At 55.3% G+C, this 27,057-nt stretch overlaps 1 protein-coding gene across 1 annotated transcript in view; it reads left to right on the top strand.

Annotated features, from left to right (window-relative positions):
• The window catches only part of Ttc7a (tetratricopeptide repeat domain 7A), a 101,819-nt gene extending 82,020 nt beyond the window's left edge, over positions 1-19,799 (top strand). The window contains exons 19-20 of the mRNA XM_052186524.1: positions 5,865-6,067; positions 17,822-19,799. Of these exons, the coding sequence (XP_052042484.1) occupies positions 5,865-6,067; positions 17,822-18,043 (425 nt within the window). The 3' untranslated portion in view covers positions 18,044-19,799. The remainder of the gene's footprint in view (positions 1-5,864; positions 6,068-17,821) is intronic.
• Positions 19,800-27,057: the final 7,258 nt, after the last annotated feature.

The following is a 27,057-nucleotide window of genomic DNA, read 5'->3' on the forward strand; positions in this document are numbered from 1 at the left end:
CCATCTTTGGGTCCTGGTGGGGCAGAGGCTGTGAGGCACCTACAGGCTCTGTGCTTGGTGCTGAGACGGCAACGGGTGACTTGCTGGAAAGTGTTTAGCAACTGGCAGTAGTGTGGAGGAAGAGGCAGATGAGAGACCTGAACTCTACAGGCTGCCCTGCCTTGGTCTAAAATGCCAAGACTGGCCCCGGGGCACTGTTTCCTCTGGGTTAGTCTCCCTTCCACCCCTGTTCTCACAGGGTGGGCTGTAATTCCCCAGGAAGACCTGAGAGTAGAAAGCAATAGAGAACAGCTAGTCAGTTTCCTGGATAGGTAGCCTTGGCAAGTCAGAGTTCGGATGCTTACTAATGAGACCCCAAGGCTACTCCGGCATGCCTCCACATACGGACACATTAGGATGCACCCTGTACCCACTTTTCTTGTCCTGAATGTGGAAGGAAAAAATGGATCGGGATTCACAGAAAGCCTAGACATGATAGCATTGTAACAATGGAGATACTGCCCTGTTTAACAGGTCAGGGTTTCTTGGGATGTGTGAGGAGCTGGGGGAGAGCCTCCAGGGAGAGGGGGGACGTCAGAGGATGACAGGCACAAGCAGGGGTGCTTCCGCTCCCTCAAAGAGCAGTGGAGCCGCACCAGCTTCCCGAGAGACATACCAGCCTGGGGCAGAAATCTGCACCCATGCTGGGCTGTGCCCATACCCCCCCCCCCCGCTCTTCTTTTACTGCTGTGTCTTGAATTTGTACTTGGATGTGCGGTTACAGATCCAAAACTACAGTCAGTGTCTTATACAAGCGAGAAGCCGATTCCTGCAATACAGAAGCAACAGCCCCGGGAGACACTCTGCCCTCTCCAGGGCATCACACGTGCCTCTGTGGCTCGCAGTACCTCCTTGCTACCCTCACATTCTGAGGCACAAGATAAACATGGAGGGAAAAGCACCCTCCCTCTCCCTGTAGGACTAGAGGGTGTGTCTCCTCACCTCAATTTATGGCCAGGGCTTCGTTATTTGACTGCCCCTAACATTATCCTTCGTGTCCCTATGCCTTACCAACCATGAGATCTGAGGGCTTCGTTATTTGACTGCCCCTAACATTATCCTTCGTGTCCCTATGCCTTACCGACCATGAGATCTGAGGGCTTCGTTATTTGACTGCCCCTAACATTATCCTTCGTGTCCCTATGCCTTACCGACCATGAGATCTGTCCGTCTAGAAGAAGCAGGAAATAAGACATCGTCCATGGTCAAGAAGGGAGGAAGGGAATGTGCCCTGGGCCTCTCTTGTGAATACGTTGGCATCCTAACTGCCATCTTCCAGAACCTACTGAGTCCTTATTGGAGGAAATGCTGCCAGGCCCAGGCCACCAAGGCCACGCCTTCTCCCCAGACTGTCCCACCTCACCCAGGCTAAGCATACAGTGGTCAGCATCCCCCCTAATAATGCTAATGATCCTGAAAGATTCTGTGGCTTACAGGAAGGAAGAGGAGCCTTCATTGCTTCTTGGGGCACTGACCACTTAAGTTTGGTCAGGGATCAACTGCAGCCCAATCTGGTCAACAAGTTCCAATGTGAGACAACTCTGGTTGGGAACGCCTGTGTCCTCTCCAGACTTCCTCTCCTTCCTCTCCCTCAAGTCCCCCAGCCTCAGGGAGAATTTGTACTGCAGCTATCGGGACAGATCTTGCTTCCTGGGTAGCAAGTCTGTGAGAATGGGAATCCTGCCTCAGACCCATGGGTATTTCAGAATCTCCAGGCCGTTCCAGAAGAGCAACAACACACACACAAACACACACACACAGAGACACACACACACACATATGCACACAGACACACACATCCCTTCTCACTATCTGATAGCATCTCCGTGTACCAGAGAGATGGGTGTGGACACAAGGACCCCTGGACAACTCTAGGTTCTCTCTGTGCTGAGGCTGTCCCTGTGTCCAGTCCCCACCCATCATGCCACCTGAGTGCCTTAGGGGCCTCATCCTGAAAGCGGAGGACACTGGGGTGCGTGTCTGAAGTGACTCTTAGAAGACAGTCTGTCTTTTGAGGCGGGGCCAGGCTGAGAGCACAGGGTAGAAAAGCCACCTGCTCCTGGGACCTTCACCTCCCTTTAGCCATCTTAACTCTTTGATGTCTTCCTTGTCTTCTTGGCTGGTTCTACCCTGCTTGCTCCTCCTGGCTTCAGTGCCTGGGAAGAGCCCTTCCCTCCCCTTCCCTCTACAGTCTGGGCTAGCGGGGGTCCTAGGCCCTGACTGCCCTACCCCTGCCATGCCCTCTGGGACTCAGTGCTCTGTGACCTCTGACCTTTCTCTACCCTACTCACATGTTTCCTCTTCTTTCTGACTTTATTCTGAGCATCCCTGCCTCCTGGGGGCCTGCTCTGTGGGGAGCCACACTGACCTCCTTTGAGATGGAAAACTATCCTCACTGTGGTGGTCAAGGCCAGCCTGGGTGATTCCTTTTAAATCAGTGGTTCTCAGCCCTCCTAATCCTGTGACCCTCTGGTGACCCCTGCCATAAAGTTATTTCATTACTACTTCATAACTGTAGTTGTCTACTATTGTGATTTGTAATGTGAGTGTATCTGACATGCAGGACACCTGACACAGAGAACCCTGTGGAAGGATCAGTCAGCCCTCAGAGACTTGTTTTCTCTCCTGTCCCCAGGCCCTGCACAGCGCCCTCCCTTCTGAGGTCTTAGCAGGGTCTCAGCCGGGAAGGCCCTGAACCCCTGGATGAGCCTCTCCTCAGCATCGGTCCAGCCTGAGGCTAGCACCCTCACTGTTGCACTAGAGTGTGGAAATGGGCCTTGGAGGGTTAGCTCCGCCGCCAGCCTGGGGCCTAGAGCCCTGGCTTTGGCTGCAATGGCAGGGCACTGGAACCAGCTCTGGGTAGGGTTAGACCAGGATGTCTCTGAGAAGAATGAGAGAGGGACTCTGGCAAAGCTCTCCAGGGAGCAGGTGTTTTCCATTTGTATCCCGTGAGGAGAGAACACAGAGGGAAGGGAACAGGGCAGAAAGAGAGCCTTGGAGCTGAGAGGAGGGAAACTAAACACAGGATGAAGAGATCCAGAGGCAGGCAGGGAGGCGGAGACAAGAGTAAAGAGAGGGAGGAGCTGGGGGAGGACGGAGAATGGGGTGCTAGCTGCCCCCAGACAAGCCTAAGCCCATAGTGATGAACACTAGTAAAGCCCTAGCCAGGGGAGCACATGGGTCCCGTGGGCATTGGTGGGCCTGGCAGCCAGGCCTGTAGGAAGAGGATCCAGGCAGTGGTGGGCACCACGCCACCAGGCTCCTGCTGCAGCTAAGAGCACCATGTTTGGTAAAACAGCAGGCTGTAGCTGGGGCACCTGCGCATGGGCTCTGACACATGGTGCACTGAAGGCCCCAGAACCCGTGTGGCTGTTGTCATGTCTGAGGCCTTGCTGAGGAGGCTGCACCTGTGCGTAAGGGGCTGGTTGCAGCATGTCCAGAGCCCTCAGGAGACCTGCCACTCTGACTCTGGGCTGTGTCGCCTGGCTTCCTGCCTAAGCAATAGAGACCCAGCAGAGAGCAGGGTGGCCCACTTCTCAACGAGTGTTCCTTTCAGAGCGGCTTCTCAACCAGGCTGAGGGCCTGAGAAAGCCCCAGGGTCCCTAGCACTCCCTCTAATTGAAATCTGTTGATGTGAACACACTGAGGAGTACCCAAGGCAGGGACCAGGGACAGTCTCCTGGGGACTTGGAGGACAGGGCAGCAAGTTGTAAACAGCTTAATGAGACATGACAGGACCAAACAGGCCCAGCCTGGCTGGGGCGGCTGAGTGAGAAAGATCTAGGCACTGAGAGTCCGACCCTGGGTCCTCAGAGCTCCTGTCCAGAGAACCCCACCGCAGGGTGTGTGCTGTGGGCATCCACCCTGCATGAGCGAGCACTGTCTCTCTAGCGTACCCCAGGGGTCCTGCCACAGAGAGCCTGCTGCAGCCTGGCCTGCTTAAATGTGGACTCCTCCAGGAAAACCTTCCTGACCACCGTGGTGCTGGCCTGGCCCACACTGTACCTGTGACACCCAAAATGGCGACTGTGGTTTCCCTGCCCTGGACTCTCGGATGCGGAGTAGCTCGGTTGCCTTTTGCCACGTCCCTCGTTCACTCTCCTCACGGGTGGACGGGACACGTGGCCAGTGTTGAGTGGCTGCACAGCATACAGTCAGCTATGAATGCAGCCTGTTCAAAGGCCCCTGAGGCAGTTCAGCGGAAGAGTGGATGAGGAGAGCAGATCTAGAGTCAACCAAAGCCCTGACCACTGGCCGGCTCCGCCCTGTGAGGCCCTGGCTCAGAGATGCCCTCTCTGGTGTTATTCTGTCTCTAAAGACGGAACCCTTGAGTGTCTACCCGTCTCTCCAGCCGTAGTATGGGAGTTTGGTTCCTCTGACTTTCTTTCTCTGATTGTCTCAGCTTCCTATCACCGTTAGATGAATGTGTTCCAAAAGCTCTCTGTTTCGGAATGAGGCAAGCTGGTGGATTCCACAGCAAATGTCAGGTAGCAGTTCTGCAAGGAACTCTGTACTGCTGCCCTGAACTCAGTCGGTGCCTTCCTGACAGGCAGAAGGGATGCCAGCGTCAGCTCTGTCCACCTCTTTCTGGGAGTTTCCAGTGGAAATGTCTGATACCTTCCCCACCCCAGACATGCTCTGAACTGGTGTAACCTCAGCGTTCAGCCCGTGCTAGGAAAAGCTCTTAGCAGAGTCACAAGCCAGGCTCTGCTGGCCTCCCGCGCGCCCCATCTGTGTTGCCATCCTTCTGTGACTTCCGCATGGGCACCAGCTCTAGGAGGGGGCAGCCGAGCTCTGGGGGTTGCTTGGAAAGAAACCCAGAGTGGGCCAGTGAGCAGCATTTCTAAAAGTGTCTGTGGTGGGCGGGCGGGCAGGCGGGCGCCTGTGCGGTGTGGGGCTGAAATGCGCAGTTCTGTGGGCTGCCCGGAGATGGGGGAAACTGCACCTTTCCCCATAGATCTGCATCTCAGGGATAATCTGATGCTGCGTGCTAGCCGTGAGGGGTGTGTGTGTGTGTGTGTGTGTGTGTGTGTGTGTGTGTGTGTAGCTGTGGGGGAGGGGAGGCCAGTCCTTCAGTCGTCCTTTCTCCCTGCCTCAGCTTACCTGTTTAGAGAGAAGCTAGATCCTAATCAAGCATGCCTCCCTCTAGGACTGCTTGTCAGAATTAATGAGACAAAATAGCTTGTGCAGTTGGGGTTTGCCCAGGTCGGCCTCCCTAAGTACAGGCTTCACCCGTGGCCCCGATGCCTCCTGGTCTTCACTTTGTGGGCCTCGAGGCCCCAGAACTCTTTGCCTCTGCCCGTCACAGTGCTTGGTTCCTCTTGGGCTTCGAACACACACCCTCTTCATCCTGAGCATGCCAGGGCCGGCCTACTAAGCCCCTCAGTTAATGTGACAAGACTGAAAGACCTCCAGGAGAGTCACCTGGTCTGTTTCCACGCGGCTGTCTGCCCAGAGACGCACACAGACACTGAAACAGGTCAAAGACACGCAGGCAGACTGGGCCACACCATTGCCCACCACCCACCCTCCAGTCTGAAGGCAAACAGCCTGACACACGCTGTGACCCTGTCAGTTACTCCACCCCTCTGCTATTCCGGTTTCTAACCTGGGGTAGTGAAAGTACTTTTCCCCAGGGTTTCTGTGTCATCCACTAAACCAGTTTGTGTGAAGTACCCAGCGCAGTGACTGACAGTACCCACTCTTACCCTTCCCAGCAAGGCCACCCTGTGCTGTGACTCTCTCCCAGTCCTGGCTCAGGACCAAGGGCTGGGGCTTCTGCCTGTGACTCCCCCCACTCACACCTCGCCCTTCTGTTGTCACAGCTGAGCTGTTCATGGAGCAGAGACAACTCAAGGAAGCAGGCTTCTGCATCCAGGAGGCTGCGGGCCTCTTCCCCACCTCTCACTCCGTGCTCTACATGCGAGGCCGGCTGGCTGAGGTGAAGGGCAGCTTTGAAGAGGCCAAGCAGCTCTACAAGGAGGCACTCACCGTAAACCCGGATGGCGTGTGCATCATGCACAACCTGGTAGGCTACCCTCCCCTCTCCAGACCTCCCTTCACATCCCCTCACCCTCCCTGCCAGCACCTCCAGCTGCTGTTGCTGCTGCTGCTGCTGCTGCTGCTGCTGCTGGCGCTGCTGCTGCTGCTGCTGCTGCTGCTGCCGCCAGGCATTTCTAGGAGGTGGCTTCCTGCCAGCTCAGCTGTGAGAGACATCTGTATGTGTCTTGTAGGTGTGAACTGTTTCCCTCCAGCCAGAGTCTGCACTGATGGAGGTGAAAAGTCTGGAAGGGATGGTGGGCATTTTTTGTGACTTCCATGTTGCTGTGAAGTTCTGTATGTGATCTTCTCCCAAGAGTCCATGGCCGGCTGCTTATTGAAGCCTTACTCTGGGAGCTAACCTCGGCACTTCCTAAATGCCTTGTATGAGGTCCTCAGCCTCTCCCCAATCAGTGGGCTGCCTCTTCCTCTCCAGGAGAGCTCTGTTTCCTTGAGGGATTCAAGTTTCTCAAAGGTGAACCATGTCAGGGCTGGCATGAGTGTATTGAGAATAGCCCCTAGGTTGTAAAAGGGTTCACCAGACCCCAGTTCTGCGACACGGACACAGGACTTGGGTGCCAAGGACACTGTGACATGCCCATACCCATGGTGGGGGGTGGGGAGGTTTGGTAGCTGAGACGCGCTCATCCTGACCTAGCTACCTTCTGCCTTGGGTGGTCATGGGTAGGTGAGCCTGTCTCTGAACCTTGAGATGGTTCAGATTCTATGGTCAGGGAAGCACTATTATGTTTCTTACTCTGATAGGGTAAGACTCTACAGATGGCCTTTCACCCCTGTTTTCCTTGCTGCTTCCAGAGAACAGAGATCATGAGAGACAGAGTGGTCACCCGAGGACTGTGTAGGAGCCCACAGTCAGTGGGAGCACTGAGGACTAGGTTCTGATTAGATACCCCCTAATCTTGAGAATGGCTGTCGCAACACCCCTACCATTTGGCCCTGGAGAGCGCAGGGTGGGAAGGGCTCCATGTGGCCAGGGATCTTACTCACTCTGACAGGAAGCTGGCTTTCGGGTTGGGTTTGAGGAGGTTAGGCACATACTTAGAAGTCACTTGAGAGGATGGGGCCCCAGGGCAACGCTGGGCTGAGCATCTTTGTATGCTTTGTAACCCACTGGTCCCTGACAACAGAACCAGCGAGGACCTGCTCAGCTCGCACGCCTGCCGCCAGGTTTCTTCGGAGGCTGTATGAACTTTGAGCCCCACCTAAGAAACAAAAAGCCATAGACCACGATGTCACACAGCCCTGCCCCTTCCCGTGGCGCCCTCCAGTCCTGTGGTCAGCCCAGCCAGTGTTGGGTTTTACAAGGCACGCCTTCTCCTTCCTCGGGCACTTCAGCCATTGGCTTTGCTGGCTAATGCCTCACTGGAGGTTGAATCCAGAAGTCTGGATGGTTGAGGAGGGCTGGGCCGCCATGCCCGCCATGCCAACCATGCCTGTGGACCCGAGCCTGCAGCCCAACCCCCAAACCCAACAGAATCCAATAACAAGTACAATTTTGAAGTAACAGCGTACCATTTTTCATTTATGCTTATCATTGTTTGTAGCTATTTTCTTGAAATTGAAGCGGTTTTTCAACCACGGGTTTCCATGGTAACCGAATAGCTGTCCAGAGTAGCTCTCTGCAGATGTTACTGAAATGGTCCCTTCTCTCTTCCTGGGGTGCCTTGCTGATGTAATGAAATTGGAGCAGGTTGGAGCCAGAGCTGCCCACTCGCAGTGACCAGCGTCCAGAGGGGCGGCGGCTCCTGGGTGGGTGGCCCGCCCCTCCCCTTTCCACAGGCTTTGTTCCCGCCAGCGCCCCACACATATGCATAAAGGAGGGCAAGCTGCCAGCCTGGAGAGGATTTACTAAGCAGACGTTCCTGAAGACATGTGACTGCTTTAGCATGTTGATCTCGTGTTCCCTCATCTAAATGCCTTCCTTGTGCTGCTGGCCTGTGACTCAGGACGTCCGGGCCCCCATCCTGTCTTCTGACTTTAGTTGACTTGGGTGATTCAGGACAAGAGTTAACGTCCATTGATCCCAGTGTCCCCTTTTATAAGTGGATAGTAACTGCCCCTATAGTGTTTTTGTGTTAGATGAGATAATGCCCATGGAAGTCTACCGTGAAGTAGGAAAGGGGCAGCTAGCATACAGAGCACTGTTCCCCAGGCCCTTCACCCACAGGCCTTGCAATCAGTCATAGCACCCCCAGGCTGAAGTGGAGATTGGGATCTTTCGTAATATGGTATATTGCAATAGAAAATACTTTCAGTAGGTTGAGTCAGCTTGGTATTTATACCAAGAATTCATTGTGAAACCATCCGTGGAAGATGAGAGGGATATAATTTTGTGTATTCTGGGATAGGTACACCCTTAGAGAAATATCCAAAGAAAAGAAGATAGGCGTATGCTGGTCCCCACCATGAAGTCATTACCAAGGCGGTATCTAGGGAGACATGCTAGGCTGTAGGACACCATTGAACCTTGACCCCACCTGTAGTAGGCACATAGGGGAGCAATCCTTCCCCGTGGGAAACCCCATACAAGCCCAGGCTGGAAAATTCTGACGTCACAGGGAAGTCCCCCTCCCTGGGGTCTGGAAAGGGGAGGCTGGGGATATTCCTGGGTTACTGTGTAGGGGGCCAGGTCTGAGCCTGCCGTCATAGGGTGGGGCTGGCAGACCGCAGACGAGGAAAGCCCACTGCAAAGCTAAGACAGGCACAGCTCTGCGGCCCTGTTCTGTTCTGCCGTCCGCCCTCCCCGGATGAGTGGGGAAGCTCTTCCTGATTTTAGCTCCACCTCCATGCGAGTTAGGATTTTGCAGCAGACCGGGCAAAAAAGTATTGCCTCCTTCACACTTCTGTTCCAGAAAAATAACAACAGAAAGCTAGTAACAACAACAACAACAACAACACACACACACACACCAACAACAACAATCCTCTACTGTGTCCATAGCCAAGTCCAGAGCAAGATGACCCCTGATCCCTCAGTCCTGGAAGTTGTCGCCTATGCCACGCTCAGTAGTTTCTACATGGAAATCAAATCACAGGGTAGGTGCTCAGAGCATCTTCCAGCCGCCTCCGCCGCCCTCCCCTCCAACCCTGAGACCCTCTCAGCTGGAGGACTTGGGACTGTCTCTGTGGGACTGACTGTGCTGTCAGATCTAAGCAGCAAGCCTGGCAGAGCCTTCCCACAGAGCGTGAGTAGACAAGAAGGGTCTTTTATAGCATCATGGAGGAGTGCTGCTGTCAGGGCGGGCAGGAAGGGACCCCAGGCTCTTGCCCTGCGTCTTTGTCCCAGAACTTCTAAGGAGCACCGGACACCCCCGACAAAACGTTATACAGGAGCCAAGACTGTGGGCGGTGCAGGGAGGGCTCCCCCAGGAGGGTGCTCCTCTGTTGACCCCTGAGCAGGGCGGCCCAGCTTGACTCCGTTTCCTGACATAATGAAGGTCCTTTCCCCTCCATCTTCCTGAGTTGCTGCCAGTCACCACCCCCACCACCACCACAGTAAAGGCAAATGAACAAGAGAGGAAGCAAAAAATCATGAGTGAGTGAGGGCTCATGGGAAATAGGCCAGCTTTGGCTCATGGTCTACTTCCTAGGCATGCTGTTTCTGAGCTAATCTCTTCTTCCACACGCCCGGGAAAGGCAGGGAGATGGCGAGGTGGCACTGTTGCCGCCGATTTCTCCCGATAGCAGACTGGCTTCAGCTACTGTCTTCATGGATCCGGTTACTACAGCAACCACACTAGGAGTCAAAACTGGCTGTGTCCCCACAGAAGTCTTTGCACGCCTTCCACCCCGGCCACCCCCTATCTACACTACTGAGGACTGGTCCCTGAGAGGGGCCCCTCTGGTACTCCCAGAATCCCATAGGCCAGAGAGGTGGACTTTGGTTATAAAGGCCCGTATAGCATCGCCACCCAACCATCCCAGTCCTGGGGGAGTGGTACAAGATTCTAGGGGTGACAGGCAAAGGGGACCAGCCTTGACCACCCACAAGTTATCAGAGAGCTTGTGCCATTGCATGGGCTAGGGTTTTTTTTTTCTCTCATGTCAAGGGGAATAATAATTTGGTCCTTTATGACTTCAAAGTGTGTTCTCGGGCTCAGGTGAGCTGAAAGCGTTGAGAAAGAGACCATGGAGGGGACCTTTGTCACCATAACGACGACAACAAACCCTCTGCAGTCCAAGCTCAAGCCCCACCTTTGGCCACGTCGCATCAGGAAGGGGGCGGGGAGACTTTGGAACAAACTGCCTTCTAGTTCCAGCAGTTTATGGTCAGTAGGGAGTTGAGGAAGAGGAAGGAGGAGCCAATGAGGCCAGAATTCCCTTTGGAACTGCTTCTAGCTCTGGTTAGCTACCCAGGGGGCACTGGCCTGAGGTAAGTGTGCCTTTCAGTCCATCGGAGGTCCACTTTGCCTTGTTCACAGTTTAACCTTGGCCAAGGACCTTTCAGAGGTTCAGAATTCCTGTCTGTGAACTGGGGGTGGCTGTGCCGAGCACGTGGAGCTGCTGTCAGAATGCACTTGAATAGTCGTGCAGCGTTGGGGGCCAGTGGCTGAGGCGCCATGTCTGCCCAGGGCCAGTGGCTGAGGCGCCATGTCTGTCCAGGGCCAGTGGCTGAGGCGCCATGTCTGTCCAGGGCCAGTGGCTGAGGCTCCATGTCTGTCCAGGGCCAGTGACTGAGGCGCCTTGTCTGTCCAGGGCCAGTGACTGAGGCTCCATGTCTGTCCAGGGCCAGTGGCTGAGGCTCCATGTCTGTCCAGGGCCAGTGGCTGAGGCGCCTTGTCTGTCCAGGGCCAGTGGCTGAGGCGCCATGTCTGTCCAGGGCCAGTGACTGAGGCGCCTTGTCTGTCCAGGGCCAGTGGCTGAGGCTCCATGTCTGTCCAGGGCCAGTGGCTGAGGCGCCATGTCTGTCCAGGGCCAGTGACTGAGGCGCCTTGTCTGTCCAGGGCCAGTGGCTGAGGCTCCATGTCTGTCCAGGGCCAGTGGCTGAGGCTCCATGTCTGTCCAGGGCCAGTGGCTGAGGCGCCATGTCTGCCCAGGGCCAGTGGCTGAGGCGCCATGTCTGTCCAGGGCCAGTGGCTGAGGCTCCATGTCTGTCCAGGGCCAGTGGCTGAGGCTCCATGTCTGTCCAGGGCCAGTGGCTGAGGCGCCATGTCTGCCCAGGGCCAGTGGCTGAGGCGCCATGTCTGTCCAGGGCCAGTGGCTGAGGCTCCATGTCTGTCCAGGGCCAGTGGCTGAGGCGCCTTGTCTGTCCAGGGCCAGTGGCTGAGGCGCCATGTCTGTCCAGGGCCAGTGACTGAGGCGCCTTGTCTGTCCAGGGCCAGTGACTGAGGCGCCTTGTCTGTCCAGGGCCAGTGGCTGAGGCGCCATGTCTGTCCAGGGCCAGTGGCTGAGGCTCCATGTCTGTCCAGGGCCAGTGACTGAGGCGCCTTGTCTGTCCAGGGCCAGTGACTGAGGCTCCATGTCTGTCCAGGGCCAGTGGCTGAGGCTCCATGTCTGTCCAGGGCCAGTGGCTGAGGCGCCTTGTCTGTCCAGGGCCAGTGGCTGAGGCGCCATGTCTGTCCAGGGCCAGTGGCTGAGGCGCCATGTCTGTCCAGGGCCAGTGACTGAGGCGCCTTGTCTGTCCAGGGCCAGTGGCTGAGGCTCCATGTCTGTCCAGGGCCAGTGGCTGAGGCTCCATGTCTGTCCAGGGCCAGTGGCTGAGGCGCCATGTCTGCCCAGGGCCAGTGGCTGAGGCGCCATGTCTGTCCAGGGCCAGTGGCTGAGGCTCCATGTCTGTCCAGGGCCAGTGGCTGAGGCGCCATGTCTGTCCAGGGCCAGTGGCTGAGGCGCCATGTCTGTCCAGGGCCAGTGACTGAGGCGCCTTGTCTGTCCAGGGCCAGTGGCTGAGGCGCCATGTCTGTCCAGGGCCAGTGGCTGAGGCTCCATGTCTGTCCAGGGCCAGTGACTGAGGTGCCTTGTCTGTCCAGGGCCAGTGACTGAGGCTCCATGTCTGTCCAGGGCCAGTGGCTGAGGCGCATGTCTGTCCAGGGCCAGTGGCTGAGGCGCCATGTCTGCCCAGGGCCAGTGGCTGAGGCGCCATGTCTGTCCAGGGCCAGTGGCTGAGGCTCCATGTCTGTCCAGGGCCAGTGGCTGAGGCGCCATGTCTGTCCAGGGCCAGTGGCTGAGACGCCATGTCTGTCCAGGGCCAGTGGCTGAGATGCCATGTCTGTCCAGGGCCAGTGACTGAGGCGCCATGTCTGCCCAGGGCCAGTGGCTGAGGCTCCATGTCTGTCCACGGCCAGTGGCTGAGGAGCCATGTCTGTCCAGGGCCAGTGGCTGAGATGCCATGTCTGTCCAGGGCCAGTGACTGAGGCGCCATGTCTGCCCAGGGCCAGTGGCTGAGGCGCCATGTCTGTCCACGGCCAGTGGCTGAGGCGCCATGTCTGTCCAGGGCCAGTGGCTGAGATGCCATGTCTGTCCAGGGCCAGTGACTGAGGCGCCATGTCTGCCCAGGGCCAGTGGCTGAGGCTCCATGTCTGTCCAGGGCCAGTGGCTGAGGCGCCATGGCCAGTGCTCTTGGTTTGCAGACCAAGCCCAGAGGCTCTTCGCTTTAAGTCTCCTCCCCAGGGCCCCAGAGAAAGGCAGCCGAGGCGCAGGTATTCAGGACACGGGATAGGGAGCACAGCACAAGCCATGTGACCTTAGCTAAGGGAGGAGTGGCTGCTCCCACGAGGATCCAGAGGGAGGAGGGAGATTTGCAGCCTTGTCTGGGTGATCTCAGGGAGCTGAAGAGGCGCTGTGGCAGCAGGCTGTGGGGCACTCTGCTGGCCCTGCACTCTGGGCTGTAACCCTGCCAGGCTGGTCACCATCTGTTTGGTGACATTGCAGTGGAAGGATAAATGTCCCAAGAGGCTGAGGGGGAAAGCTTGATGCCCTGCAGTTTTCGAAGGTTCTCTAATGTCGTACAAAACAATGGCTCACAAAGCAGCCAGGTCCACTGCCTCTGCTGCGCATGCCCCAGATCTCAGGCGCCAGAGCAGTTTGCTGTGGCTTGATGTTTGCTCCTTAGCCAGGCTGCAGTGGATGGCTTTGAGAAGCACAGGCAGCAGGGAGAGCAGGAAGACCAGAAGTCTGGCCTTTTGTCGAGAATGGGGAGGATGAGGGAGAGAGATGGGGAGGATGGGGGAGAGATGGAGAGGATGGGGAAGAGAGATACTGTGAGGGGAGCACCTGGGATAGCCGTGGTCTGAAGCTTCTGTCTGCCAGACAAATTCCATCTGTGGAACCATCCTGGCCATTTGATCCCCAGATGAGGTGATTTGGTTGTGAGTTTCTCTCCACTTCTCCCTGAAGGCATGTTCCTTGTGGCACACAGAGGGGAGGGGAAGGATCCTGGGTGCTGCCTCTGTGGTAGTGCAAGGACAGGACAAGCTCAGAATCTCCCTCCCAATCCTGCCCAGCTTGCCTGGCTGGGCATGGGTTCAGATCATGACGACAGTTGGGCACTGTCATCCTGATGAGCCTTAGAATCCAGGAATGGAAAAGACTGTGTCTAGAGGTTGTGGCCCTCAGTCCCCTTGTCCCACAAGCCACCCATTCCTTAAATGTCTCTCCACTAAAGCGCAGCCTCATAGTCCCCAGAGGACTCAGGTGGGCCCAGCCCCCAGCAGATGAACCAAGGCTAACCTCGGCCAGAGGTGGGGCTGGCAAAGGCTTCTACTTCCTGGTCCTCTGTAAGCCAGTCACCAGATGTGACCTGGTGGCACTCCAGTGCTTTGGTCTCTTACCCGAGAGGCCCCTGTGAAGACAGATAACCCCAGCCAATCAGGGAGGACAATTGCGTTGTACCCCAGAGACCCAGGAAGAGAAAGGCATGGCGTGGGTTTGGCCACACAAGAGCGACAGCCATCAGTACCCTAGAAGACCCCTCCTAGGCTGGTCTAGTGACTCTGGGTACCTTCTCAGCAAGGACCTCTTCGAAAGACCCGGGCTAGCATATCCACTGAACACTAGGTGGATCTGGAGGGATACATACCCTTTGCCTCCATCAGCAAACTAGAACTGGCCAGTGGCTCTAGCACTGTGTTCTCGAAGGGGTGTGCGACTTGAAGGGTATGTCCCCTCCTGGTTGGACAGGTTGGGGGAGCACACCCGGGGCAGCCCCCGCTTGAAGAACCCCCGCCCCCCAGTACCATGGCTCCTCCACTGTCTCCACAGTCTCGGTGGCTTCAGACGGCCTCCAGGGCCCTGCCGGCTCCCGCAGCCCCCCAGCTGGTCCCCAGCTTCCCAGCTGGAAAGGCTGTTACAGAATCCCAGGAATGTGCCTGGAGCTCAGAAGGAAAATTCCCAAAATAACTTCTATAAATACTTTAGGGCAGGGGTGGTGAGGAGCACTCAGCTTGGCCACAGCTGGCCTACCACTAAGTACCGCTTCCCAGGGTGGGCTCCCTAACAGACCGTAGAGCCGCAATCCTTCGTGGCCTACCCTGAGCCTCAACAGACAACTAACTCCTAACCGGCCTCCTAGGCTCCCTTAGGCTGCAAGTCCAACCCAGGACGCCCTTAAGGCAGAGCCCCATGCCCTTGACAAGAGCCCACAGTAACCAAACATGATGCGGAGGTAGCGTCTCTTGGAGTTTGCCGAACTCAGGAAAGGCTTCCTGGGAATGCAGAGCCCTGAAGGAGCCGTGTGGGCAGGAGCCCTGTGAGAGCTGAGGAAAGAGAGACTAGAGATGGGAATTTCTGGAGACTTTGACCATTGTCCTGTCCGTCCCAGAAGCCCATGATGGCTGATTCTAATCCAAGTGCGTCATGCAACTGCAGGGTTCCACGGTCACAGATAACTTACGTGGCTGTCAAATCCCTGTGAATGGGCAGCCCTGTCACGGCCACACTCAAGCGTCAGAAGCCAGGGGCCTCTTCACGGGACTAGCTCCCTCCCAGCAGACGAGGGACAGGCGGGGACGGACATGTGGACTGAACTGAGATGCCAGTTCTGTGTTCCCACCATCTCCCTGGAGACCTGTTCTTACAGCCAGTGACGATCAGGAGGGTGCTGATGGACCCTGGGGGCAGCGCCAGGCTGGGGACAGCAGGTGAGACCTTGCATCTTCCTGTGCTTGGGTCCCACCCAGTTGTCAGGCAGCAAACAGCTCTGGGTTGCTACCAAACACAAATGCTGCTAGTGTCAGGGGCAGGTGGCCACAGATCCTGTTACAGGCCCTGGGCCTCCAGGCCTTAGCCTGACCCCAGCCTGGCCTGGTGTCTTCTTTCAGGTTCTAAGGTCAGCATGTTGGGGCAGGGGGACATGAGCCAGCCCCACTGCACAGCCCTTCCTGACAGAGGGCCCTGCCATCTCGCTCCCTCTAAGGAAGTGGACAGTGCTGCCCTCCGTGCCCCACACCCGCTGTGGTCCTCTTGGAGAGATGGCCACTGTTGTTTGCTAGCGGCCTACTGTGCATCTGGCTGCACCTTCTCCAGATACATCCTCACAGAGTTCTCGGCAGCCCTGTGAGGAAGGACTCTCCCGTCCCCCGCATCGCCCCTCCCCGCTAGCTCACGGCTAAGGACACCACTGCTCAGAGACTGGGGTCGTCTGCTGGGGTCACAGTACTGTCAGTGGCAGAGCTGGGACTCAACCCAGCTAGGCCTGGCTGCGAAGCCTGGCCTTTGTCCTCTACTGAGGCACACGTTCAGCCTGCAGACACATCTGGCTCCTTCCCAAACACCCACACCTTCTCTGTCATCTGGGACTGAGTGTAATGCCTCCCACTCGCTCGCTCGGCAAGTGGCACACGGCTGAGCTCCATCCCGGCTCTGTTTATTCCCCAGGCTAGCCTAGAATTCCCTCGCCTAGGCAGACCCGTCAACTTGCTACCCTCCCGCTGGCAGGTTTGCACCACTAGACCCAGCTAGAGATGGGGCGGGGGCGGGGGCGGGGGCGGGGTGGGGGGTGTTTGGACTCTTCTGCAGCGGACTCTTCATGCCAGTAAAACTTCCTGTGGAAGGAAGTGCCAGGAAAAAAGCTCAGAGAAGCAAGTAGACCCACCCCCTCCGATGGCCTGCAGATGCCTCTAGCCTCAGGCACTCCCTGTGGGCTGCGTTCTGAGGTTTTAGAGCTCCCTGTTTGTTTGTTTGTTTGCTTGGTTTTTGTTTGTTTGGTTTTTGGTTTGGGTACTTTGGTGTCTGGCAGCCATCACTAGCTAGAACTGTCCCTCCCCCCAGCCTGTGTGCCCTACTCCGTTAGGAGCTACTTAAGGTCCTGCCCTGGCTGTGTGGGCAGAACTGTGTGGCCTGGGCACTGCTGGCCAGACAGACACTGCCTGCCCCTGGTTCTGGTAACCCTGAGTCAGCACTGCTGTGAGCATCTGATCAGAGCCCTGTGTGAGCTTGCTCCCTGCCCCCACCTGCTGTTCTCCAGCCTCTCCTGAGCCTGTGGTGCCTTGGGTGTGTCTATGCTTAGGGTCAGAGGAGGGTGCCGCTCCCTGGAAGTCAGTGTCTCCCTGCATTCTGGCCACAGCACCTCGGGTCAGCACCTCTGGAGACAGAGCCTTTTCCCAGTCTTCCTAAGAACCTGCCCTCTGTCTTGCCTAATTGGTCATGTTCCAAGCTCTCTTAGGACTTATGAAGTCAGCCATGTACATCTTCCCTGGTGCGTCTCCATAGCAACCAAGGGCCTAACTCTAGGGAGCTTGGGGAGGAGGAAAATAATCCAGCTAAAAATGTCCATGGCCACCGGTGGGCGGGCTGCGGGGGGGGGGGCTTCAAGCACAAAGGAGGCTCCGGGCCCCCAGCCTGGTCCCCTGCCTACCCAGAGTCAGAGTTGGGCATTAACCTCCACTCTTGGAACAAGAAAAGTGCCCGCTTCTCTGCATCTTGGGATGCCTTCGAAGTGACAGGCCAGCCGGAGCAGCCTTTCTGGGACTGCAGCCTTCCCCATGCCACGCCCAGTCTCTTGTCCCCTGAGTGGGGGAGGTGTTCACGGCTGCCAGTTTCACTTCCCACCCGCTTTGTGACAATTCCTGGCACTTCCTCTAGTTCCCTTGCAACCTTTGCAATGGTCCTTTGAGCTAGACTGCAAAGCCACACTTCCTGCCCCTGGCCTGGGCACCTAGGGCCTTCGGGGGCTGAGTCCTCCCTCACCCCCTTGGCAGCTGCTGTGTGCCCTGACCCCTCTCTCCCTCCCGTGCCCGGCACCTGCCAGCACAGGGTCTTCCCGGGGAAGACTGAGGCTGCTGAGGCAGGCAGAGAAGCGCCCCCCATTTTGTCACAAACCTAGATAGCCTTCTTGCTGCCAGTGCCCCCTCCCTGGGGGTGAGAGGCAGCCACTCACTGCAGGCAGCGCTCCTGGCTTAGACAGCTCTGCATACACTCACTCATTTCCGCCACCCGTCTTCAGTGCCCATGCCCTGACAAAGTGCATTATTTTTCCCCATTTGTTGAAGAGTGACTGAGGGCCCAGAACTCCACACTCAAAATAAGGTCTAGGCTTGAAGGCCAGTCTTTTGAAGACAAGAGGAACCTAGCTCCTACAGGTTAAAGCAAGGCTTGGGCAGGGACAGATGGGCTTTGCATTAGTAAAGGGCACTGTCGTTTGTCTGTGGCCCAACCAGACCTGAGGGCCTCTCTGGCTGGAGGCCAGAAGCAAGCTATTGCTGCTCTCCCCTGCTCGCCAAGCCCCACCCGCCCCCCCCCACCCCCGCCCAGGTGGCCTAGCTAACCTTGTCCTGTGCTTTATTTCTAGGGTCTCATGCTGAGTCAGCTGGGCCACAAGAGCCTGGCCCAGAAGGTGCTGCGGGATGCCGTGGAAAGGCAGAGCACTTACCATGAAGCCTGGCAGGGCCTGGGGGAGGTGCTGCAGGACCAGGGCCACGACGAAGCTGCTGTGGACTGCTTCCTGACCGCCCTGGAGCTGGAGGCCAGCAGCCCCGTGCTCCCCTTCTCCATCATCCCCAGAGAGCTGTGAGCCCCTGCGGCAGGAAGGCAGCCGCGGGGCAGGGCAGGGCAGGCTCCTGGGGGCAGACACAGGCAGGGGACAGGGAAGGGCATGCATCTAGATGTGGGGCCTCAGGGAATAGATGACTAGTGACACTTCCACAGGCTTCCACGCCACGTCTCCCCCACACTCCACCCCTGCAGGCCCAGCTGGGCCTGAGCTCCCATCTGAAGCTGGGTGGACAAGATTTGCATCCAAAACAAATGCCTTGCTCTCTGGAGGCTGACTTTGCTCAGCACCTTTTAGATAAAAGGTGTGTCCTGGAGCCAGTGCCTTCCTCGGCCTCTGCTGCCCCTGGATTCCCTGGTTTGGGATGAACCGATCTTGAGTTTGTGTGCCATAGAGGTGGGCTTGCTGGCCAGCCGTCCTCTGGCTGACCAGACTTTTCCTGGATGCCTTTCTTGGTGCCTTGGGAGACAGACCGGCTTGAATCTGAGCGACCTCGCAGCACTGTGCGCAGACATGCTGGGGAACCCGGATCCATTTCCCCATCCGTGTCAGGACAGTGCAGGCTTGAAGCCTTGCCCAGGACAGCCCCAGCTTGAGGTCCCTGACACAGGAGGGCAGTGGGCTCCTGGGTTCCTCAGGCTCAATCAGTGCTGTTGCTGCCCGGTGTTTCCATTAGGGGTTGGTTTCCTAGGGGCTGCATGTGCCCTCTGTACCATCAAGCGCCTTTGGGGCTCGTGTCACCAGGTCCCTACACACACTTCACCCGCCTTCCATTTTCCCCACCGTCATCGCCCTGGAGACACACCCCAGCCAGTAGACTCCATGGGCCCTGTGCCATTGGCCTCTAGGATACGCTTTGGAATACAAAACAGGGTTCTGACGTAGCCATTTCTAGTGCCTTGAGCACACCGTCCCTTAGGCTTTCCCTGCAGTGCAGGGCCCGCCTGTTTGGCTGAGTGACGCCCAGGTGACCATTTATAGGCCTCAGCCCAGCACGCCTCATCACCCACACCCAGTTTTCACCTGAGGCTGTGCTGAGTGACCCAAAGCCCCAGCGTGGCCTTTTGTGCTCCCCTGCCTAGATTCCCGCAGACGCCATGCTCATCTCGGGTGGAGACGGAGGGCGAACCTGACCCCCTCTGTTCTGTGCCCATGTGCTCCCTCCCTGGCTCGTTAGCCATGCGCTCTGGTTTTGAGACTTTCCCTCAGGAAGCCGTCCCCCAAGCCTAGCAGAGTTCCTTTCTGTCTTCCCTACTCTGGGTGGAGCTCCTTCAGGTTCTCCTTGCTCTTGGTTAGAATGTGGAAAGGGGCTGGGAGCTGCCCCGGATTACCATGGCCACCGACCTTTCTCCTTGGGAGGAGAAAGCTGTTGGGGACTGACTGGCTCCACGGGGTACTGACTGATGCACCCTGTTTGTCTCCTCGTGTTCCCAGAGAGCTGGGGCTCCGGGCCACAGCCACAGCCCAAAGGGAGAATATTCAGTGCTTGATTGAAGGGTCTCTATGTGTAAATGTGTATATAAATAAATATATATGTATGTATGTATACATATATATATATTCTAGAGATCTATATTTTTATGGAATTCTGTTGAGTACAAAGCAAAGCAGAGCAGATCCTGTTGGCCTACCTTGATGGTCAATCCTGGCAGTGGGAAAGACAGTAAATGCATTCTGACTAAGCATTCCTCTTTGGAGGCCCTGGGAGACAGGCCGAGTACCTGACAGTGACTTTGGAAATTGAATAAAAGACCCTTGCCGGGGAAACAGGACAGTCTGAACAGTGTGTTCCTTTAGCTGGTGCTCAGTAGAGCAGGGACCCAGACCCTGCGGAAGAGACCAAGTCAGAGGAGAGACCCGCAGGCAGGCCTGAGGGGAGAGAAGAGGCCCAGCCTCCGAGAAGGTTGTGTCCTGTCAGGTAATCGTGAGACTAGAGGTCAGGCCAATGCCTGGAAGTTCTTGGGGGAGGCAGAGGGGCCTAGGCCTGGTCCAGGGGCGCTTGGCCTGGCCTGAGTCCCGGCTTTCAAATAAGCCTGCACAGTAGGAAATGTGAGGATTGGAGGTGTTAGCTGGCAGGCATCTCCACCGCCCAATGACGGCAGGGCAAGCCATCACTAGCTGCCAGAGATGCATTTCTACTGTGGCCACCAGTTGAATATCCTCCCGTGCGTACACACACACACACACACACACACACACACACACACACACACACACACGCTAGGCCAGTCCCTCCCTGCCTCACTCTCCCCTTCCCTCCACCCTCACCCAGAGGCAGCCTCTGTTATCCTGACAAACCTCCCGCTGAGATCTGGCTTAGAGCTTAGTGAGATGATTGGGCCACACCCAGGTGAACCCGTGTTAAGAAGCCCATAGCAGTGCATCTGAAGTGCTTATGAGTCAGTCGTTTTAATTGTATAATTATACAAATATAAGTTGTCTGTTACAGACCTTTTACCATTTTTTTTTTCAAAAGAATGATGTGAATTAACGGAGAAGCTCATGGCCCCACCCCCACCCCCAGGGATCACCGCCTACACTTTCAGAGTGGCAGCCCCCCCACGTTGAGGACAGCCATTCTGTGACTTCCCCCAGGGTTCAGAGCTGGTCTAGTCCATTCCTGCTTCCCAGGGCAGCCAGAGTCTGTCTCTACTCTTGCCCACGTGACATGACACTGGGAGATTAGGGAAGAGCCCAACCGGTTGCTTGGTTGGTTTTTTCCCCTTCAGTAGAAGTGGTGTTGCACATTGAACCTGGGGCCTTAAGAATGGCTCGACTGCCTTCTACCCCTGAGCTACATCTCTAGCCCCCTCCCCAGTTATTTTCAAAGCAGGATTTCATGTGGCCCCCACTGGCCTTGAAACCAGGACTTAGCCGAGGATGACCTTGGATTCTTCATCCTGGTTCCCAAGTGCCAGCTCTGAGGACCAGCCTCTTCAGCCGTCACCCCCTCCTCAGGCAGCACAATTTCTAGGAACTGACAGTTGGTGTCACATCACACACCCAAGCCCTCAATGTTCTCCCCTTTAAGACTGTCACAGACACAATGGTGGTGTCCCCGGGAGGCTAGAGGAGAAGGCCTCAGAGACTCAGCCTCCCATTCAGCAACATGTTGCCGTGCAGATCTGGAACTAGTCAAATGTAGGGTCAGGCAATGGAGACTTCCTGAATCCTGGCATTTCCCGACACCTCCCTGCAACCCCACCCTGTTCCAGTCCGTGGACTGTTCACAAGCCCTCATTAGAGAACAAGAAAGCCAGCTTCACAGTGAAACCTATTGTGCCTGCATAAGGGCTTGAATCTGGGGACAAAACATGGGGCTACCCTACGTTCCCTCACTCTGACCCTCTAACCCATACACCATTTTCTGAAGCATATGTCACATAGCGCGCGCGCACGCACACACACACACACACACACATGTCTGAATTAACTGTTAATCAGAATTTCAGCTCCAGGACTCCAGCTCTTCGGTACCAGAGTGCTCGCTGTGGACCAAGCTCCCCGACCCACTGCTCAGACATCGCCCTGCAGTTATTTCTTGGCCCTCTGAAGCCTCACATTTGGTCACTTCATCTGCTAGCTCTCTCTCCCTTGCTTGAGCAGCGAGCCCTGAACCCAGCCACAGCCTGAGCTGAGGATTCTGGGAGTCTATCGAGGTGCCTGCAAAGCCCCTGCTGCCGGCTGCCAGGGATCCTCTGAAACTGTCACCGAGTGTTTTTAATTGTAAAGAAGACTGGCAGACAGGAGGACACAGCCACCTTCCTCCTTGTCTTCATTACCTGAGGAGCAGTGTGGGAGTCTCTCTCCTATGTCTTCCCAGGGGATGAAGTCACCCTGACACACCAACATATATCCGTGCCAGCACTGGGCCATGCGCATGACCCTGGGCTCACAGCCAACTGCTAATTACCCCTTTGGTAGTCCACAGCCTTGGTAGGGGGGGACTCTGTCCCCAAGAAAAAGACCATGTATTGCCCGCACTTGCCTGCTGTGTAAGGGTCTGAGAATACAGGGTCTGTGCTCTGTCCTCGGCCACTCTCTAAAGACACAGGGCTCTGAGGATGGAGACACAAACAACTTCTCGTTGCCACTGCAGAAGGATAATGGGCCTCTGGACCCTGGTACCGTAGAGGTCTTTGGTACCAGTGTCCCAGGACTACACCAGTCCAGGGGTCTTGAGTACCTAGAAGCCACCAAACTGCCACCAGTGTCACCAGGCTGGCTGGCAAGGAGGGAACTGAACGGTGCTCCGTGGCACCACCTCCCAAGCCCTCCAGAGCTAGAGTGGTGGTTCCTTGAGCAAGGGACTGTGGATTTCCCAAATAATAATGGTGCACAGCCGGTGCCAGGCAGCTGGGACAGAGACAGACTATGGGAACCGTGTGCTGGACTCCAGGACTCCAGCACCTGCTGTCTGGCTGACTGGACGGACTGTCGTCGATCCACATGCTGCTCACAGCCCATGGGAGCCTGTCCAGGTGCAAAATGCCATCCCCCTGTTGTTGTCACGCACTTGGCCTTTCCCTCGCTCAAATGCATCTTTAGACTTTGGCAGTCAGTCATTCATCATCTTCAAGACCACATGTGTGGTTGTAAACCATCAGAGGTTAACTGTGTGTAGAGACTTTACCCTGTACTCTTACACTTTGGTGTATCTTTCAAACCAAAGTTCAGTATCTTACCTCCAGCTAATCCTCTGTCCTTCCTCCAAATAAGTAAACAAGGATACCAAGACCGTTCAGTAAGGAAATGGCGGACCTTCTAACAAACATGGCTGGGAAGACTGGATATCCACAGGCAAATGAATGAACCTGGACTCCTGCCTAAAACCATACTCAAAGTTAAGTAAGAATAATTATCGAAGACCTAAATGTAAGACCTAAATGTTAATAATCTAGAAGAAAAAGCAGGGGGAAAGCGTTAGGACACATATTCTGATGACTTCCTGGATGTGACAACAAAGATTCAGACAACAGGAAAAGAGACTATCTCATGAATATTTAAAAATCTGATGTAGAAGACATCATCAGCTGTGTAAAAAATTTTAAAAATACTCTATAATCCTCAGCTCTACTGGAATTCCCCAAAGAATTAGAAGTTGAGTTCCCAAAAGAGAGATATTTATACATTTGTATTCACAGAAGCTAAACCATGGAAGCAAAGTGTCCACACACAGATTGTATAACACACACACACACACACACACACACACACACACACAGTCATAGCTAAGTGACATCTAGCATGCTACAGACGAGGATGGAGAGCTGGAAATAGGACTGGTCACTCAGGCCCCCTGTGGTCCTTAGCCACAATGCTCATGCCTGCCAGTAGCCACTCGAGCAGGGTCTCCATCCAGACAGCAGGGCCAGCTGCTCACATCAGTGCTGTGACTTTTGACACCCTCTGCCTAATGAAGAGGAAACTTCACATGGGCACAGGGTGAGAGGTTTGCAGTCATGTGCCCTTTGGTCAGAGCCAACTCCACAGAGCAGCTGGAGGGAGGATGGTGGGGGGGGGCGGGGAGAGTTGCTCGGGCAAACCAGGGAAGCACTGGTCACAGAAGGAGGGAGGGAGACAGGAGTACAGTTGTTAAGACCCCCGGAGAGTAAATGCCCTCAGGAATGTAAGATGATTAAGATGGGGTGGGGACCATCCAGGAAGGTCTGTAGCTCTGTAGTTGTGGTGCCTACACAGAGCTCCCTATGTCAGACTCAGATGTGTCACATTATGCACAGGATGTTCTTAGCTGCTAACTAGCAGTGTTGGCTCTTAGAGCCAACCTCAGTGCTTTTTGGTTTTTTTCAAGACAGGGTTTCTCTGTGTGGCCCTGGCTGTGCTGGGACTCACTCTGCAAACCAGGCTGGCCTTAAGATCTGTCTGCCTCTGTGTTTTTTGTTTCTTTTTATTGTCTTCAAGCTCAGTGTCAAACCAGGTCTATCCATGCCCTCGTTCCTTATCTTAAAATTATCATACAGGAACTTTAGCCCCTTTGAAGAACAAAACTCCAGGGAGGCAGCAGCGGCAGCGGACGTCTGTAATCCCAGCACGAGGGAGGCAGGGGCAGGCAGCTTTCTGAGTTTGAGGCCAGCCTGGTCTACAAAGCAAGTTTCAGGACAGCCAGGGCTACACAGTGTGACTCTGTTTCAAAAAGAGAGAGAAGGAAAGGAAGGAAGGAAGGAAGGAAGGAAGGAAGGAAGGAAGGAAGGAAGGAAGGAAGGAAGGAAGGAAGGAAGGAGAGAGAGAGAGAGAGGGAGAGAGAGAGAGAGAGGGAGAGGAGAGAGAGAGAGAGAGAGAGAGAGAGAGAGAGAGAGAGAGAGAGAGAGAGAGAGAGAGAGAGAAGAAAGAGAAAGATAAAGAAGGGAAGGAAGTCACACAAACGAACAAAGCCCGAGCCTCCTGCCTCATCACTATGTTGTTCCCAGCAAGCAAGAAGCTCCCACTCCACAAGCCCAGGGTGGGAGGTGGAGCTTCCTCCCCAAAGGAGAAGACAGGAAGACCACGTCTTAGGGGCTCTAAATCCAGAGAGCAAATGTGCCGTTTTCACTTTTTAAACATAGCAAAGCAAAACGTTTTTTGTTTAAGCATTTGCCAAAACCCTGGACTATTCTTCTCGGAGGCCTAGGACCTCTGGTGACCCTCCTGGACCTGGGAAAGGACTTCCTGGAACGTGAGGCTCACTGTTCTACCTCTGACAGCTCTGCCCCTCCTGTGCCCTCTCCCCCTTGGTTCTTGCAGGGCCACTCTTCCTCTGCCCCCTCCCTCAGCAGATGTCCATCCCAGCCTTGGCCATCCTTGCCCCTGCCTTGCCGACTACCTTCCCCTTCCCTCCCTGCACAGCCTCTCCTCCTAGGACCCTTGGAGACTGGCCAGGCTTCCAATCTGCATGTGTTGGAGCTTGACTCTGCTGCCCTCTCCCTCCCCTGAACACGTGTGGCAGGTCACAGTCCTCGTCTGGACAGCAGCGGTGATCTGGCACGTTTCAGAGATGAGAGTTGGTCTTCACATTCCAGCTGTCACCTGTGTGAGGACAGTCTTGAAGCCTCAGACCCCAGGGACCTGCTGGAGACCTTGGTACAGCTTTCTAGGCTCCTTGTCAGGCCTGGTCTCCCTTAGGACCCCTCCAAATTCAATCCCATGATCCTTCATCTCTGTCCCAAGCCCCTCAACCAAGCACGGCACCCAGTAGATACTCAAGATTTCCATTGACTTGGAATCAGAAACTTAGTCACAGGAACTTAACGGGGACGGACGCTCACTAAGTGAGTTTGCTGTTGTATGCAAACATAAAGTTAGATGTCATCTGTTTTATGATATAAATGCCTGCATATATAAGGCATATCTGTGTAACTGGTATGGCCCATGCTTCTGGAGCCATGATGAGCAAAACATGATATTAAATCATTTGATGCAGTCAAGAGTGAACGTAGCAGGCCTGAGGATGCACGGGGCGTTCTTAGCTGCAACGGGTGTACCATGGTAGATGGGGGTGGGAGGGTTGTTGTGCATGTGTGTGATGCTCATGCATGTGTGTGCACCAGTGTGTGTGTACACACTGGCCAATGCCTGCATGTGAGGCTGTAGGTCAATTTTGAGTGTCTTCTATCAGTTTCCACAGCATCTTTTGAGACCGTCTCTTGCTGAAGCTGGAGGTTGCCAGTTTATCTAGACTAACTGGCTAGACCCCGGGTTCTGCCTGCCTGCGTCTTTCACCTCTGTCCCAGCACTGGGCGCACTGTCACGCTCAACAGCCGCATGGAGTCTCCACGCTAACCTACTGAGCCTATCCCATGATGGACTGCTTTACTGTGGACTCACCTTTGTTTTTTAAGTAGAAGGCATGCCCTCTAAAGTAATGATAAGTGAGCTAGGCTGAGCTTGCTGGTAAAACACATGCTTCTCATACACGGAGGCCTATGTGTAACTCCCAACACACATACACGGGCATGTACATGTGCAGACATATGGGTTAAACATATAGAAAATTATACATGGCAAAGGAAGGAGTAAAGCCATAGCACAATAATGGGATTTATTTATCAAGCATTTTGCCTGTACAATAGCTATAAGGTATCTATGGCTAAAATTCCTTCCGGAGGAGACACAGTGTCCCAGGTCCCAGAGACAAACCAAGACATAGTTCTAAAGTTTGTTCTGGGAAGCCAATGAGTTCCTGGACTCACTCTGGACAGAAAGGCACACGGATGCCCTTAGAGCAGTCACACGGGCCAGCCTTTCCCAGCCCCAACACCTCGAAGGTCCTCGTAGAGGCCATGTGCCAAGGCCAGAATTTCATGTGAGTGGCTGGGCAGCATGGCTGGCTGGATACTTGGTGAGAATCCCATGACCAGGCCCCTCCCTGTCTGAGAAATGATCAGCAGTCGACAAGCCTCGGTGTGACGGTCCCGCACATGGAGAAGGTGGTGACACTTTGGCTAAGAGAATAGTCCTGTAGGACAGTGACATACTTGCACACAACAGACAGGGTAATGGCTTTACGGGTGTCACCACAAACTTGTACCACAATGTCATTAGGCAGTAGAGCCTTTTTTGCTCCTTGGTATTTTCCAGAGACCCCTGTCAGATGAGTAGCCATCACTGGCCAGGATGTTAGCTGTCCTGTGATTGTGTAATGGTTGAGTACTTTTCAAGAAGTTGAAAAAGAGAAAGTACTACCTTTTGGGAGCCTGTCAGTTCTACCTATGGCTTGAGGCAGCCAGCCCATTGTCTTCAAGGGGACCTGGAGGCGTCATCAGTGTGATGGATCTGGAGAAGCCAGGGCCATGCAGCACATAGCCTAGACACCGGGGCCTTACACACTGCTACACGGCACAGCCTGGACCAGTCTCAGGGACAGCGATGCTCTTGGGTTAAGTGGAGCAACTGACTGTTCGGAGTGGGATCCTGTGTGGTGGTCGCCCACACAACTGCTCTTTCTCATTGGTCAAGCCCTGGGAGAAACAGGGAAGACCATTTCTGAACATAAGAACTTGTAAAAACTCAAGGTAGCTCTGCACCAATATTGTTTTATT

This window comes from Apodemus sylvaticus, chromosome 6, assembly GCF_947179515.1.
Source record: "Apodemus sylvaticus chromosome 6, mApoSyl1.1, whole genome shotgun sequence".
Lineage (NCBI taxonomy): Eukaryota > Metazoa > Chordata > Mammalia > Rodentia > Muridae > Apodemus > Apodemus sylvaticus.